Here is a 17,759-nt window from a genome sequence, read left to right on the forward strand (position 1 = left end):
AAAAAACAGTTTCGATTTATAGTCTTATAGTTAGACGTGTCCGGTTGTATTTATGTGACATATAAGTAAAGAATGATATCGTTCTAATAAAATATATAATATCATTTCACATTCATATAAAAAATTAATAATTTAATTATTATTTTTTAAGAGAAAATAAGATAAATTATATGAGTGACTTCTTATTTTTGGTATGTAAGATTAAATCTCCTTTGACTATTTAGGAATGTCTCTCATTTATGATGGGGAAGAACCTAATTTGACTTTATGGAATCTTTTTCTATGGACTGACTTGTAATTCCTATAAGAGTCTCTTTGGGACAACCTTTCTAATTATTGAATTGTGGGTCTCCAAATATTTTCCTATAAAATACACCAAATATAGAGATCATTTTTTATATTTCAATAATATATATATATATATATATATATATATATATATATATTTCACAATATTTCAATAATATTACTTTCCACAAAATAGATGTATAATTTTTGGAGAAAAAATTCCTCAAGTTGAACTTTATTGTAACCATCAAATGTGAGGGAAAAAAACATGTCCATGGTTATTTTCTACACATCTAGTCTAATTCTTTTATTAGTCATTGTATACTAGCGTGTATCTACTTATATGTGAGGTGATTATTTGTCTAACAATTAATATAAAATTATACTTGATGAGTCTTTTATTGTTGTTTAATTATATTAAAATTATTATAATAAATATATTTAATGTGTACGTAAGATACATTATTAAAGAAAAAACTAGAAAATATTTCTCTTTGCCCGAGACTATATATATATATACACACTCCCAAGTCCAACTAGGGAGAGAGAGAAAATAAAGATAAATTATATGAGTGACCTCTTATTTTTGGTATGTAAGATTAAATCTCCTTGACTTGTCTTTCCTTTTTTAGCGTGGAGAACCTAATTTGACTTAATGGAATCATTTTCAATGACTAACTTTTATAATAATTCCTTTAACAATATAACACACTTTGGGACAAGCTTGCTAGTTATTACGGAGTATTTATTATTATTATTATTGTTGTTGTTTTTTTCAAAAACTACTAGTTATTGAATTGTGGGTCTCCAATTCTTTTCCAATAAAATGCACCAAATATAGAAACAAGAGAAATGATAAGTAATTCTAACTTATTGGACCACATTTATTAGAGTGAGAAATAGGAGCACCACTCACATCATAATCCATCCAACATTTTCACTTCCACGAATATTAAATATTACTATATTTGGGGTATGAAATTGAAGTTTTATATTTTTTAGGATTAATTTCACTTACATCCCTTTAGATTTGGTCAAATATTATTTTCAAATATCTTTTAAAATTAATTATTAGTCAGAGACTTGGATCCTCTAAATTAAATATTTTATAAGTTACCCTAAGTTGAATTCGCTACCGATCACGCCAACTAATTTAGAGAAAGTTTGAAAATTGCACCGTTTTAAGATAAAGAAAAATTTACCAAAGTTTAAAAACAGCACTCCTTTGAATTAAAAAAAAAAATCACCATACTCTAACCACGTTTTATCGTTATTATATCTCCCTAATCCTTTCCAAAAAAAATTTATCGTCGTTATCTCTCCCTCATCCTTTCCAAACAAAATCCTCCCTCCATCTCTCTCTTCTTGCTCATTCCCTTGAGGGAATATTTGGCGCCAAAAATGAATGTTTTTTTGCCATGGAATTAAGATGGATGAAAATGTGATTGCAAGACATGCAACTCTTACTGGTAATAGTAATGGTTGGAAAAGAATATATATATATATATATACAAGCATGGACATTGATGGAGTTAGGAAAATACAATCAAAAGATGAGAGAACATTGGATTAAAAGAAAAAGACCATCTCAACTTGTTTAATATGGGAATAAAGATGATGAGGGAGAAATAACGACGTTTAGGTCAAAACAGTATAGTTTTCAATTTTTTTTTAAATTAGTTGACATGGTTTAACACAAACCGTAGATAGATTTTAAATGTCACTCTGTAGCGAATTCAACTTAGAATAACTTAGAGAATATTTAAGTTAGAGGATCCAAATCCTTCACTCAGACCCCAATTTCCTTTTCAGTTACTTTTTTAAGTTAAAAAGATGCAAAATGACAATTTTATTCTTATTTTTTTTAATCCATTTTAATCCAAAATATCAAGCCTCAAATAACCAAATTGCCTTAATTTATTACTCTGTTACCCCCAAAACTCTTCACCTCACTCTTTTCTCCATAAATATATATTTTTGGGTTAATTTCATCGGCGCCCCTTCAAGTTTGATCAAATATCACATTGAAATACTTTTCAAAAATTAGTATCACTTAAGTCCAATTTTACTTTTCCGTAACATCATTAAAAGCATGTGAAAAGACAATTTTACCCCTAATTTTTTAATACTCTTTATTCCAAAATATCAACAATCTAAAAAGACGACATTGCCCTCATTATATACTATATGTCTTCCTTTTTCCTATATATATATATATATATATATATATATATAACACGCACCAATGGGATTCTCGTCTTTCCCATTGTTAAGTTATCCTCCTCTTTCCTTGTAAAGAATATATATATATAAACACCCAACAATCATTACTCTGAGACCAGAAAGTCATGAAAGATATTAAACGTGTATGTCTATGTTTTCTTTCTTTTATCTATTGTATAGTTCATGAAATTGTTAATACTGTTTTTAAAGATTATATGACAGAACTATGAAACATTAATTACTTTGAAAACATTGTTGTGGGTAGTTGATTGATGTGATTTGAAAAATTAACAATACGTCAATATTGAGTTCATAAGGGTAATTTTGGTATATAAATTATTTTTTTTTCACTTTCTTGCTAACCAAACTAATGAAATAACATTTTCTCACAAATTCTTTTTAAAAAAAATCATGCTAACCAAATGCATGATAGAAACATTATTTTCTTTTCTTTTACTTTATTTTCTTTTCGTTTCACTTTCCACCATCAATTTCTGGCTAACCAAACAAACCGTACCGATTACGCTAACTAATTTAGAGAAAGTTTGAAAATTGCACCATTTTGAGATAAAAAAAATTTACAAAGTTTAAAAACTGCACTCCTTTAAATTAAAGAAAAATCACCATACTCTAACCACGTTTTATTGTTATTATCTCTCCCTCATCCTTTCCAAAAAATATTTTATCGTTATCTCTCCCTCATCCTTTCCAAAAAAATCCTCATTCCATCTCTCTCTTCTTGCTCATTCCCATTCTTGAATGAATATTTGGCGCCAAAATGAATGTTTTTTGCCATGGAATTAAGATGGATGAAAATGTGATTGCAAGACATGCAACTTTTACTGGCAATAGTAATGGTTGGAAAGAATATATCTATATAAGTATGGATATTGATGGAGTCAGGAAAATACAACCAAAAGCCCTATATATAGAAAAGATGAGAGAGAACGTCGGATTAAAAGAGAAACAGAGACCATATCGACTTGTTTAAGATAGGAATACAGATGATGAGGGAGAAATAACGACATTAACGTCAAAAAGGTACAGTTTTCAAACTTTTTAAAAATTAGTTGACGTGATTTAACACAAACCGTAGATATATTTTAAATATCACGTGTCAATATGTAATAAATTCAACTTAGAATAACTTAAAGAATATTTAAGTTAGAGATCCAAATCCTTCACTCAGACCCCAATTTCCTTTTCAATTGCTTTTTTAAGTTAAAAAGATGCAAAATGACAATTTTATTCTTATTTTTTTAATCAATCCAAAATATCAAAAGCCTCAAATAACCAACTTAAAGAATATTTAAGTTAGAGATCCAAATCCTTCACTCAGACCCCAATTTCCTTTTCAATTGCTTTTTTAAGTTAAAAAGATGCAAAATGACAATTTTATTCTTATTTTTTTAATCAATCCAAAATATCAAAAGCCTCAAATAACCAAATTGCCTTAATTTATTACTCTGTTACCCCCAAAACTCTTTATCTTACTCTTTTTTCCATAAATATATATTTTTGGGTTAATTTCACCGGCATCCCTTCAGGTTTGATCAAATATCACATTTGAAATACTTTTCGAAAATTATTATCATTTAAGTCCAATTTTACTTTTCCGTCAGTGACACCGTTAAAAGCATGTGAAAAGACATTTTTACCCCAACAAATGACATTGCCCTCATTATATACTATATGTCTTCCTTTTTCCTATATATATATATATATAACACGCACCAATGGGATTCTCGTCTTTCCCTTATTTATTTTTTTTTTTTGTTAAGTTATCCTCCTCGGTCCTTATAAAGAATATATATATATATATATATATATATATATATACAGTGGCGTAGCCAAAAATTTCCTTCAATGGGGGCAATATTTAATAGCAATAATATATATATATATATATGCATATAATTTTTACCAAAACAATATATGTAAAAATTAAAACATTGATTCATAATTTTTCTATTCAGTACATTCATAATGATTTTTCACATTATTCATTGTTGTTTCAAAATTTAATTCATTGAATTAAATATACTAAAAAAAATTCATATACAATGAATCAAGAATAAGATATGAAAAAGAAAATAACATAGTTACCTAATTGTTCTAATATAACACATATGTAGAAAAAATAAAAATAAAAAAATCATGATAACTAAATCTAACCTTATAAGTTATAACTAGATAATTCAATCCATCGAAAAATTTGATAGAGTTGAATATGTGATTTCATTGATTTGGGTTGCCAAAAAAAAAAAAAAAATTCTAAGTTCAATTTAGAGAATAATAATTAATAACACAATTACACAAACTAAATTTTGAAAGAACAACAAGTCCTAAAATAATTTTGATAGTAATAACTAATAATTTTTCTTATTAAAATTATAATATCAAATAATAATCGTAAAATTTAGATGATAAAAAAATAGGGAAAACTACATATAAGTAGACTTAGTACCCTTAATTAACAAAATGGTCTAATTTTAAAGTTTATTTTTCAATTTGATTGAATTAAACAAAATAATTACAAATACATCAATAATTATTGTTAAGGTTCAAAATACTCTCCAAACTCTTATTCTAGAATACCAAAATATCCTTAGAGTTATATAATTTCAAAATACCAAAAGTCAATTAAGAAACTTTCGAATCTTGACTGTGGATCCTGTGTTTGGAAGGAGCCTGAGTGAAGAAAATCAAATCCATTGCAACAAGCATGACATATGATTTAAGGAGTATCTTATAAATCCAAATTTATTTTACACGGCATTTTTTCCCTCTTTATATATACTATTTACATGTTTATAAATATACTTTTGAATTTCCTTTTATAGGTGGAATAATATTTTCTTGTTTTGAAGCAAGAAAGACGCTTTGTTTATAAATATGATATTTTAAGATGTATTTGTTATATGTCTGGAGAAATTGTAGAAGGTTGCAAATGAATTGTTTGATTAAATACTCGATTAAAGAAATAAAATATTTTTTTGAAGACATAGAATACTATTTTCTGATAAATTTGGGATCAACCCTAGATGTTTAGGGATCAAGTTGTGATACTTGTTCTTAATTTTCAGATAGATTTTCACTATTCAATGAGGCTTTCTCTCTCTTCAATTAGATCCGTCTTATTTCAATTTTTTTTTATTTTTTTGGGTTATATATGTGATCATACTGGGTATAGATTAATTGACCCAAGAACCAAAATTTTTAGTTCATCCTTTACTTTTTTGGTAAGAAATCATTATAGATAAAAAAGATGAAGCTTTAAGTCATTGTACAAGAGATCTGAGGAAGACGAGAAAGACAAGCCAATTAAAGTTTGTATAATAATCCTCTGGTCATGGCGGTCTACCTCATCAACGTGGTTGTTCAGAAAAGTTATCAAAACCAAACGAGAGGGAAGAGGGAGAGACGATGAAGATAGAGGAATGGAACCCAATCTAATTGAAGAGAGAAAGAAACGTCGTTTTGGAAAGAAAAAAAAAAATGGTAAGAGCGATGATGTGTCCATGCCACATAAGAATTGGATCAAAATAGGCTCCAAAATTCTTATAAAATTATACGGATATTTTAGTATTTCAGAATAAGAGTTTGAAGGGTATTTTGGACTTTAACAATAATTGATGCATTTGTAATTATTTTGTTTAATTTAATCAAATTGAAAAATAAACTTTAAATTTAGACTATTTTGTTATTTAAGGCTACTAAGTCCACCTATATGTAGTTTTCCCAAAAAAAATATCAGATTACCTGTCTGCCGCACTGTATTCAGTCTCTGCCTAAGGGTAACTCCACTTGCTTTGTTTGGATTGTTTGTAAAGTTTATTTGTTTGTGGTAAAGTCAAAATTATGATAGAATATCTTGATGAAATATTTTTTTTTTTTTTGAAAAGTAGAAAAGAATATAATATTTTGAGAAAGTGGAAAAAAATATCATATTTTTTGAAAAAGTATAAATTGATAGATAATCGTGAATGAGCTTTTGATTATATATATATATATATATATATATATATATATAAACACCCAACAATCATTACTCGAGACTAGAAAGTCATGAAAGATTAAACGTGTATGTCTATGTTTTTTTTCTTTTATCTGTTGTATAGTTCATGAAATTGTTAATACTGTTTTTAAAAATTATATGACAGAACTATGAAGCACTAATAACATTGAAAACATTGGACTTGTGGATAGTTGATTGATATGATTAGAAAAATTAACAATATGTCAGTATTCTCCTTTACCATACACACACATATTTATACTATTATTAAAAATACAAGGGGGTTAGAGAATTTCAAATCATTAGTTTATAATTAATTTAATAAAATCCAAAAAAAAAAAAAAAAAAAAAAAAACTTTTAATTACTATAAAAAGAGTTTTTAAAATAATTTTTATAAAACTAACACAAACTACCTATTAATATAAAAAAGAGTTTTTAAAAGAGTATATATATATACACCTAGTGAGAGAAGATGAAGAAAAAGAAAATAGAGGGGGTCATTTTTATGGTATTTTGGTGTTCTATGGGAGTAATTAAGTAATTTTATATGTAAAACAATTTTTATAAGTCAACACAAAGACAAAAGAGTAATTTTATATGTGAAACAACTTTTCTAAGTCAACACAAAGACAAACGAGTAACAGTCTAATTTTATAAGTCAACAAAAAGTCAAAAGAGTAATAGTCTAATTTTACATGCAAAAGTGATACACAGACCACTGAATGGTAACGTCCGGGTGCAAGTGAAAAGAGACTTAAGTGGAAAGAGACTTATAGCCAGAAAAAACTAGTATGGAATAAGCCCAAAAGCTCTGGGCCCAAAATCAAGGTTAAAGACTATTTGTCAAGAACAAGTAGTTCAATGCAAAAGAATTTCCCATTATTAGGATTTAACCCAAGCCGAATAAAGTTTTTCTCCTTTTTCACATTGTGCTTACTACAAATTGGTACGAGATAAACCTATAAAGTGGTATTAAAGTAAAGCCAACAAGCAATTGGTGTCAAAACAATATCTAACACCAACAATTGAATTTGAATTTCAGAAACATTTAATGGTGGCTTGAAGCACACAACAAAGATCCACTAACCTTGAATTTTTTCTAGTCTCTCGTAAACTAAAAGATAAAATTATGGATTCATATGGTGCTCACATGATTTTAAAAAGACGACTTATAATAGAAACGAATGAGAATTCATGTGGTCGACTTCATTTATATAGAATTAAGGCAAGGATGATCAATGATGATGATGATGATAGTGCTGAGATGGCTCCATATCGGGCAAGCTTTGGCTGCAACCTCCCAATTATATCATGATCAGTACTTGCTTCTAAACCATCCTTGAAATCATGTTGCTGAAAATTGCAGCTTCATATCCAGCATATTCCTTTTTCTTTTCTTTTAGCTTTTTGTACTCAAGTTTCACATCCCTAGTAGGTCAAAAAAATATTGAGTTTATAAGAGATAAAAGAAATTGAAGAAAACGTGACTAAAAAGATTACTGCATATGGCACATATATACCTGTTATCAGGATCAATTGTCAGAGCTCGTTTGATATCAGCTTCAGCCTTTTCAAGTTCAGATATTCTTAGGTATACTTGAGATCGTCTAAACAGAGCCTTGACATTCAATGGATCGAGTTCTAAAACCTGTCACAAATTTTAAAAATGTATTTAATCTCTTTTTACACAGATAACTAAAAATGATAAAATGATTGTTATACCAAATTGATGTAGGATTTAGTATGCATGACAATGGGAAGATTTCTGATACAGAACATGGATCATAAAGAATTTTCCTAATTTGATATTAATTCTAGAATGTGCATGACCAAATACAGGCGCATATAAAACACAAACCTTTGTACATAATCTTGAAGCTTGAAGGTTTTCTCCGAGTTTAAGTTTACATGCAGCATTATTCAAATTGCATGATAAGCGCAAAGCATTAGCTTGGGACTTCTCATCTTCATTGAAAGAGTGGTCAAATTCGACATATTTTGAAGCCTGCAAAATGTAGTTGATTGTTTAAGCTTGCATACATGATCATTTATGGAAGACTCATGTCCCAATACCATGAATCCTATACATAAGTGTAGTCTAATTGAGCTACCTTCTCATATTTCTTGGAGGCGCGCTGAAACTTTCCAGCCTTGAACAGTAGATTTCCGTCATGCTTTTTCATTTCACAAGCTTCTATTTTCTCATTTGTGTCCATCTTCCAAAATGGTTTCTCCTGCATTAAGAAAGAAATATCTTCTTCTTTTTCCCGGTAAATTAAGAAAGGAATATCAGAACAATGAAAGTCAAAGCTCAAAGTGGGCGTTACAATGGATCAAAATACTACTTTAAGATTGAGTTTGACAATAGCAAGTGGTGTTTCAAGGTATCTATCATTGTAGTTTTAAGTAAAGGGACTACTTTCTGCTATGTTATACATTCTCTTGTACAGATTGAATGTAATTCAAGAAGTTAAATAGAATTTAGAGCGAAAATGTAAATAGCAGCAGTAGTATTTACTATTTAGAGTTGACATACATAGTAGTTATTTGAAGGGTAGGATAGTCAAGATCTCTGCACCTAGGGTTTTGATTCTTACTAAGAAACTCTGCAAAACTGCGAAAATCTGCATGATTCTGAATACCAATATGAAAGACTTTATTTTTTTTTTGGTAGTCTTGAGCCACTGCTTTCTTCACCCAATTGAATTGTTTACTTCAGTGTCCTAATATGTCATATCATAATTCACCTATTTTCATGAAGGTTGATTACTTTTCATGGTGACAAAAACTTCCACAAGAGCACATTAGCAATACCGTCATCAACACACCAAATGAATTGTCTACTTTATCATGAGAAAAGCTCCAGGATGGTTAAAAAGGTAAAGAACTAACCAAAATTCAAGATATTTTTAGCTAGACCAGTTTTTCAGACAGAAGTAAAGAGAAAAAATAAAACCTTAAATTATTAAATCAACCTTGGTGAAGTTAATCAACTCGACTTCATAAAGAAGAACTGAATCTGGGGAAACCATTCCCACAGTTTCATTGCCATGGACAACATTAGAGCTGACAGTCACGGCTGCTTGTTCTCCTTTTCTCATAGTCATGATTGCTCTATCCAAACCTTCATTGATTTGTTCTGCAGAGGAATAAGAAGAAAAAAAAAAGAAAAAGAAAAAGAACCAGGTTCAATAAGATAGCAAAGTAATGTTTATCTCTTAAAAAAAGTGCTCTATAAAATTATAAATACCTTCGAAACACATATACTCAAAAGGTTCCTCATTGGATCCTTTCCTTTCGAAAACAGTTCCGTCTTCAAGTTTACCAATATACATCACTACAAAAGCAGAAATATAGTTTTGGCTTCAAAACTTCAGAAGAATCAGAACATTGACAAAATAAGATATCTGAAAAAGATCATTTAAATTTTATCACCTAGCACTCTAGCAGGAGGTTTATTCAGCTATAAAATTAAAATGGTTAGCATTCATGCTAGTTACCTTTTGCAACAGAACCTTCGTTGGGATGGTCAAAGCCTTCACCGGCTTTCAATATCTTTTTGAGGACCTTTTTATCTCCAGTGACATCAATGACACTCTTCCATGATACCAGTTCAAGATGGATAATTAAATCTGAATTACATGGAATATCACCACCAATTCCAGTAATTCCACTTCCATTTTGTGTAAAGCCATCTAAGAAAGAGCCAATTAGGATTTATAATTGGTCTTGCTAAAAGAAGGAGAAATTCGTCACATTGTATCAGAAGAATGAGAACATGAGCTTACATGAGAACTTCACTGATAACTCTGCTTTCTCACCCTTCCTCATCGTCTTCACTGCTATGCTCATCGCAGGACACAGAAAACCTAATCAAAATAAAAGTAGTAAATAGATCAAACCTTCCTAGGACAATGGAAATAATTATGCACATTTTGTATGCATAATGAAATTAAAGGAAATAAGGTAATACTCAAGAAGAGCTAATGAGCAAGTTTAAGTTACCGTTTGTTAAAGAAAATTCCACACCCTCATTGGAATTAGAGAGAACTGTTCCATCCTGAAGCATTGAATACTTAACTACAACAACAAAAACTATATCACAAACTCCAACCAACCAATTCAAAATGGAATTTGTACAATAGTTGAATGTGGAGGTGAAAATGTTCTTCATTTAAAGGAAGTCCAATTTTAATGACTCCATTATTTTTTTCATTGAAAAAATATGTAAAACTTGAGCAAAATCCAAGTTGGTCAAGGAAAGAATATATAAATATAAAATCAAAATCATCGAAAAACAAATTGATGTACAAGTCTTACCATGTTTAGATGACAATTATCAACAACCTTTCTCACATTATTTAACAAATGCAATCTGCTTTGTCATTTTTATGAGCATTTCAAAATGAAATTTTCAACAATGGTTTCCAATCTATTGAACATTAAGTCACAAATTCGAGACATTACCAAAAACTTCATCAGCATCTTTGGGAGTAGCCCATCCCTCACCATCCCTTGTCATCTTCTTCAGTATTCCTCCATCCCCAGTTATATCTGTTATGGTGTTCCATGATACCAACTCCACATCAAAAATAAGTGTTGAATTCGGCGGAATCAGAGGTTCAGAACCCACCTCCCCATAGGCCAAATCCGGTGGTACGGTGAAAATTGCCTTTTCCCTAATCTTCATGGTGCCAATTCCCTCATCCAATCCTTTGATTACTTCACCTGAAATCCAATGTGTGAACAAACCTCATTGCTAAACCTTTAAGAAAACTACCAAACATAACAACAATGTATTCTTCTTTAATGATTACAATAGAACACTAAGAACAGGAACATTTTTTTCCCATTTAAATTGACTACATCTATCTATCTAAAGTGAAAATAATCAAATTCAGAAGGGAACAATAAATATCATCAATTCTCTGTTTATTCTAATTCATGAAAATTTTCCCCCAAAATTAAAAAAAAAATTAAAAATTACCCAATGGAATTGGAACATGGGAATTGAGATAATGTAATACTACAACATACCTTGCCCTAATTTGAATTTGAAAGCAGTTCCTTCACTGCTCGAATTGAGATATGGCCCGTGCTGAACATGCACACTGTAATGGACTGAAACAAGAGATTCAGATAGAACAGGGGTGATATTTTCGTGGAGGGAAATTCAAACACACGCAAATACATTTGTGTGTGTGTGTGTGTAAAGAGGCAAATCAGTGAGGCATAGAGAAAAGTAGGAGATGAAATGGGAAGTTGTGAAGTAGGTGGTACCTTCAACTTCATCGCCTGGAAATGGAGTTTTCCATGAAACTCCCTTTTGGGTAATCCTTTTTCGTAAGCCTTCACTTCCAATTTCAGTTTCTTCTGAAACTTCCATTGATGAGAGAGAGATAGACGGACGAGAGAGAGATAGACAGACAGAAACTCAGTTTTATAGATAAGCCATTTGTGTGTGAGAGTGTGTGTTTTTTTTGTGTTTCAATTGAAGATAAGCCGTTAGTTTCCCTCCTCGGGTTGGGTCTTGGTTGAGATTTTTTTTTGGGTAGGTGGAAGAATCAACTAACTGGGTGAGATGACTCGCGGGTCAACCCGGAAACGGCTAGATTCCGAGTCTATTATCTGCTCTCTCTTGAACACCAAAATTGAAACCCTCCCGTTTGAAAGTATATTATTTAATCCCAAAAAAACATACAATTACAATGATATTAGGTTTGGTAGGATTGATTAGGTTCTTTGAATAGAAAGAAATTTAGTTTAAATTTTTACCTAAATTTTTTCAAAATTTAAATTCAAATCGTGAATTCAGTATTGCCAAATATAACATTAAATTTGTTTTAAACAAATCGTGCGTACTTTTATTATGATCTTACATTTTAAAGAATTATTTATTTATAATAAAGGGAGCTTAAGGAATAGAGTATATTAGTCCATTGAAAAATTTCAAATTCCCAAGTGTGTGTATTAATTAGAGCATAATTTATTACAACCATTTGTGCAATTAATAAATAATAATCAAAGCGATTATGTGAGCTACAACTACCTTCTTCTGGTGGATCTAACCAAATTTCATTTCATTTCCCTTTCATTTGTAGCAAAAGCTTCAAAAAAGATAATGAGGAATGTTAAGGACAGTCGCTCATCTCATTGGCTACTTTAAATCTTATTAATTATTATCTCTCTATTACCCAGGAACGTTAACAAAACTTTCTTTTAAAAGACAAAATTACCTTTTAAATCATTTTTCATTACCTTTCTTATATCTCCCCCCTCAATCCATATACATGTAGTATAAATATATATTTTAGTGCCTTTATTTCTTTCCTTTTTATTTCAATTTTTGCCACTAGTTAATTATTTTCTTCTTTTTTTCTTTATTTCCCTTTTTTTTCTAAATTGTTGCCATTAGCCTATTTACGTCCTTCCGTTATTTTTTTTTTATTTTTTTTTTTAAACTAGAAAAAATAAGAACAGGGGAATGTTCACCAAATTTAAAAAAAAATTTAAGAACAGTGCGACGATTGAAATAAATTTTTTTTAATGAATATATTCTTTTTTATAAGTCCATCATATTTTTTAGTGTACCCTCAATTCATTTTTTTCTTATTTTTTTCTAAATTGTTTCGGTTTAATAACAAATTTGGTGAACATCCCCCTATTCTTATTTGTTCTGGGTTAAAATTTAATAACAATTTGGTTTAATAAATTTTTTTCTAAATTTGGTGAACATTTCCCTGTTCTTATTTGTTCTAGTTAAAAAAAAAAATTTGAAAGGAAAGATGGAAAAAGGCTAATGGCAACAATTTAGAAAAAAAAAAAAAAAGGAGGGAGGGGGGGAAGAAAAAAAAGGGAGAAAAAAAAAATAACTAGGGATGACAATTGAAATAAAAAGGAAAGAAATAAAGGCCGTATATATATACATATTATACGTATATGGATTGAAGGAGGAGATAAAGGTAATGAAAAATGATTTAAAAGATAATTTTATCTTTTAAAGGTAAGATAATTAATGAAATTTAAAGTAACCAATAAGACGAGTGATTGTGAAAAGACAGTCGCTCAAAGATGATTTGTGTCAAAAATACATGGAAGTTTTGTTAATTTAACCCTTTTTCAAAGTACCACATCTCACTTAGACTGACCTGAATAATAGGCCTGGTCCGAGGCCCGATAAAAAATGAAGTGAAAATAGGCTTGTGGGCTATAGGGCATAGCCTATGCCCACACTTTGGGCCTGATAGGCCATGCATCGATCTCATAAGCTTATCAGGCAGATCAACCCTTCACACTTGCATCGAGCAATTGGTGTCAAAGCAACATAAGAATTGTGCAGAAATAGTACTTATTTTTTTAAATGCGTATTCCAACCCATAAAAATTTAAAAAGGTGTAAGTAAACTCCTTTGACAATTTTTTTTGATCAAAATTGACATAAAATAAATTTAAAAGTCCTATTTTGCCCTCAGGTTAAGTGCAAAAAAACCCTCTTTACTATCGATATAGTGCAAAACAGTCACTATGTGGTATAAAACCCCCATATACTATTAATTTAGTGCAATAACCCCGTTCGGATAAAAAGACATTAATACCCTCTCTGATATAAATTCTTTGACATTAATACCCTCTCTAATATTTTGCCCTTGGGTTTTTTGCACTTAACCCAAGGGCAAAATGGGGGTTTTGAATTTATTTTATGTCAATTTTGATCAACATGTGGTCAGAGGGGCTTATTTGCACTCTTTTTTTTTTTTTTTAAAAAAAAATTTATGGACTGAAATGTATAATTTTTTTTAAAAGTATGGACTATTTTTACACAAACCATAAATATCAGACGGGATTTTTTGCACTTAATCTTTTTATTTTTAATTGAATATACATAAACTTATTTTCATGAAAGTGCCATGCAAATAAATAAATAAAAATAAAGAAAACAAGGCAAACTTGTGTTTATGCATGCATGCATGCACAGGAAGAGAGAGAGAGTAAATATTTAATTACTTGGTAATTTAATATTAGATTGAGAAATTGTGGTAGCAATGTCATACCCATGATTAAATGTTGGATAGGATAATTCAGTTCCATATCCACATTGTCGTGTATTGTAATGCTTATTGGAATTCCAATACATTTTATCATTCTAAAAAGGACCCTACAAACAGCCACTTCTCCATCACCATAATTGCATATATATATAAAATCAACCTTGTGATGTAATGTATGTGAATATCTAATCTTATACTACTAATTTAATGAAACGAATAATTACATAATAAACAATTAATACCAGTTTATGACTAAAATCGATCTACAAGAATCATGACACAATTGCATCTTCTGGTGAAGTGCTCCCTTTTGACATCATTAGATGCAAGGTATAACACTTGGCTTTTTCAAGCATCGATCATATCATATGTTTTTAATTTATACCACTTAGAGATAAGAATATATCTTTATAGTCTCATCTTTATTTATTAGTTTTTAAGTTTGTAAAAGTAAGATATGGTATTATATGTAAGTATGCATCAGCAGTTCAGTACGTCGACTTAGCCTACTTAGGGTAGTGACCTATGTTTATATTTAATATTAATTTACTTCTATCAATACGCCTCCTCAAAATTCTTCATCTTTTTCTTGATTTTCTCCTTCAAATTCCAAAATAAAAAATAAAAAACTTAGCTTTGTACACATAGGTATATATATACATACTCTATCATCGTGTGCACTTGTACTTTTACTATAAAATATTTATTAATTATAAAATGCCCCCACAACTTTTATCTTTTGCCCCTTTTTGTCTTTGACAGTGTACAATAAATTGAGAAATAACCCTTCAAAAAAAAATAATAAATTGAGAAAATAGTGAATGAATTATAACTTTTTTGTATTTATTGATTGAGAAATATATATTTAGTAAGGTCGGTAATAAGGTTATTATGCAAGATTTTCAAAATGAAAAAAATTATCAATCTATATATATATCTAAGTTGAGAATTGGTCATAACTAAATAAATTTTTGGTTTCTTCACAAATGACATGACTGGCTGGATTCGATCACAAAATAGTCTCATTTATTGTTGTGTTGATCCTAATCATTCTTATATATGTTGTATTTGAGATTATCGAATTAGTGCTTTGAAATCAAAATTAAAAAAATTTTAATTGAAATTTTAATTAAAATTTAAATCGTCGATTCAATGCTTCAAACATAACAGTAGTTAAAAAAACTATAGGTGCATTTGAATAGGATTTTGGTTGGCATTTGGAAATGTAGTACATTGCAAATAAAGAAAAGCCACAACATCCAAATTCCATGATAAAATTTTGATTAAAGAACATACAAATAAGGTAGTGGGATATGGTTTTAAATTGATTTGTAACCTATTGTGTGTCTCCCATCAATAGGACAAATATTCTTTGAGAGTGGTTACTGCTGAGAAACCAGAAAAAGAGAAAGAAAAGATACGCATTATTAAAGTTATCTGTGGTGAATCGATGTTGCTCAATCATGTTGATCAGTGCTGCCCAGAACTTAAGCTCTAGTCATTATCCAAGTTGAAGAGTGGGTTTTGTTTTGACTTTAATTTTCAACCAAAAATAAATAAATAAATAATTGTTGAAGTCTACGTGTTTCTTCTGTTTACTAATAAGAGAAATAGGAATGTTTATACACTAATTGTAATTAAAATTAAAATTATTTGATGCCTAATGGTGATTTTCTTGTCATTATTTTTCTCTATGAAATATTTTAGAAGTCATTTGGCCACATTAGAGGGTGTTTTATTTCTCAGATAGTTTGAATATAGGATAGGTTTGAAAATTATAGGAGGGATGTTATTCAATCTGAATTCATTTATATATATAGTTTTAAACTTTGCCAACAAGCTCAATTGGAGTAGTGTGATTATCAGTTTCAAAGTTATAATGATTTTTTGGCAAAAAAATGTGGAAAAATATTTGAAGATTGCGAATGACCACATTTGAGATTTTATTGGAACACTATATATGACAATGACCTGTTATATATATACGTCGATTTCATGGCTGAAGATTTTAACCCTTGGATGTCAAAGACAATGAAAATTGCATGGAAGCATCTTACTAACTTACTAAGCATGTCTGCCTCTAACCAGTCACCACTTATATTCTCATAAATTCAGTAATATACGATTTTTTTTGGACCATATATATATATATACACACACACACACATATGTCCTTTTCACTTTTCATAGTGGTTCCATGTTGGCAAATTCTCGGTATTAATATTCATGTCTGGAAGATGCTGGCCTTTCTATTTAATCATAAAGTTAATGGAAATACGTGTTTTATACCTAATATTCTGTCAGTACCTAAAAACACTACAAGAGAAAAAACCTTCCATCAAACAAATTCCAAAAACTAATCCTTTTCTATTCGGCCAGAGTGTAAATTAAGATAAGAATTTGTTCAATTGCAGAAAGAAGAAAGAGTTATTTCATCGGTTATGCTAAGGCACGGAATTGGTTAAGGACAAGTGGGGTGGATGGGAATTTTTTTTATTTGCATTATTATTTATACTTTTTATTAAAATTTAAAAATTGTCTCCTCTCAATTTGTAAAAATTTTTAAAATGTCTCCTCAATTTGTAAAATTACCACACCTCGCATTCTTGCCCTCACTGATTTTTTGAATACAAAAGATAATCATCTTTTTTTCACTCTCTACCATCGGCCACGTTCATGATTCTTTCTTACACACTTTGATACATTTTTAAAAATACACACTATATATATTCTTGCGTTTTAGATAAAAAAAATAATAATAAAGTAAATCATCTTTCTTATTTCTTTACGTCCCACATCCACGGTAATCTAAAAACCACGGATACGATTAAAAGATAACAGAATCTGAGTCAAACAAGCTACAAAAAATTAAATTCTTATATTTATTATTTTATTTTAAAAAATTATCTTCAATTTTTTTATTCTTTAACATCGCCCCACTCAAAAAAAATTCGAGCTCCGTCACTTATGCTTACCTTGCTATAAAACCGTCTTTTTGACTAAAGAAAATTAATTAGAGCTACCTTAACTTTGATGTCACGTTAGAGATTAACATTTATTCCCAAACTTAAACTATTTAGAGAATAGATTCAATAACATATACAATATTCAATTCTGACATAAATGTAAGCTTTAACTTGATTGACAATGAAAGAATTGACTCTCCAAGCATTGTGGTCCAA

General features: G+C 29.4%; 1 protein-coding gene across 1 annotated transcript; it reads right to left on the bottom strand.

The window, feature by feature from the left end:
* Positions 1–7,387: 7,387 nt before the first annotated feature.
* LOC132313507 (70 kDa peptidyl-prolyl isomerase-like) lies at positions 7,388–12,016 on the bottom strand. The gene is made up of 12 exons (XM_059812302.1): positions 11,811–12,016; positions 11,568–11,651; positions 10,998–11,258; positions 10,536–10,610; positions 10,319–10,399; positions 10,031–10,225; positions 9,781–9,867; positions 9,506–9,669; positions 8,642–8,764; positions 8,389–8,535; positions 8,051–8,178; positions 7,388–7,958 (listed from the first exon to the last, which is right to left on the bottom strand). Exons 1-12 carry the CDS (start codon positions 11,914–11,916, stop codon positions 7,859–7,861), a joined length of 1,551 nt encoding a protein of 516 aa, XP_059668285.1. The 5' UTR covers positions 11,917–12,016; the 3' UTR covers positions 7,388–7,858.
* Positions 12,017–17,759: the final 5,743 nt, after the last annotated feature.

The sequence above is a fragment of the Cornus florida genome, unplaced genomic scaffold (assembly GCF_030987335.1).
Source record: "Cornus florida cultivar Cherokee Brave unplaced genomic scaffold, ASM3098733v1 CherokeeBrave_3.0.0_Hap2_Chr06, whole genome shotgun sequence".
Classification (NCBI taxonomy): domain Eukaryota; kingdom Viridiplantae; phylum Streptophyta; class Magnoliopsida; order Cornales; family Cornaceae; genus Cornus; species Cornus florida.

Bases quoted from the DNA above. Each gene is read 5' to 3' on its own strand.
- LOC132313507 (XM_059812302.1), bottom strand. From the start codon at position 11,916: ATGGAAGTTTCAGAAGAAACTGAAATTGGAAGTGAAGGCTTACGAAAA. The intron at 11,652-11,810 runs GTACCACCTACT...CTCTTGTTTCAG, and splicing joins TCCAGGCGATGAAGTTGAAG to TCCATTACAGTGTGCATGTT. The intron at 10,611-10,997 runs GTAATGTCTCGA...TTGTTGTTGTAG, and splicing joins AGATGCTGATGAAGTTTTTG to TTAAGTATTCAATGCTTCAG.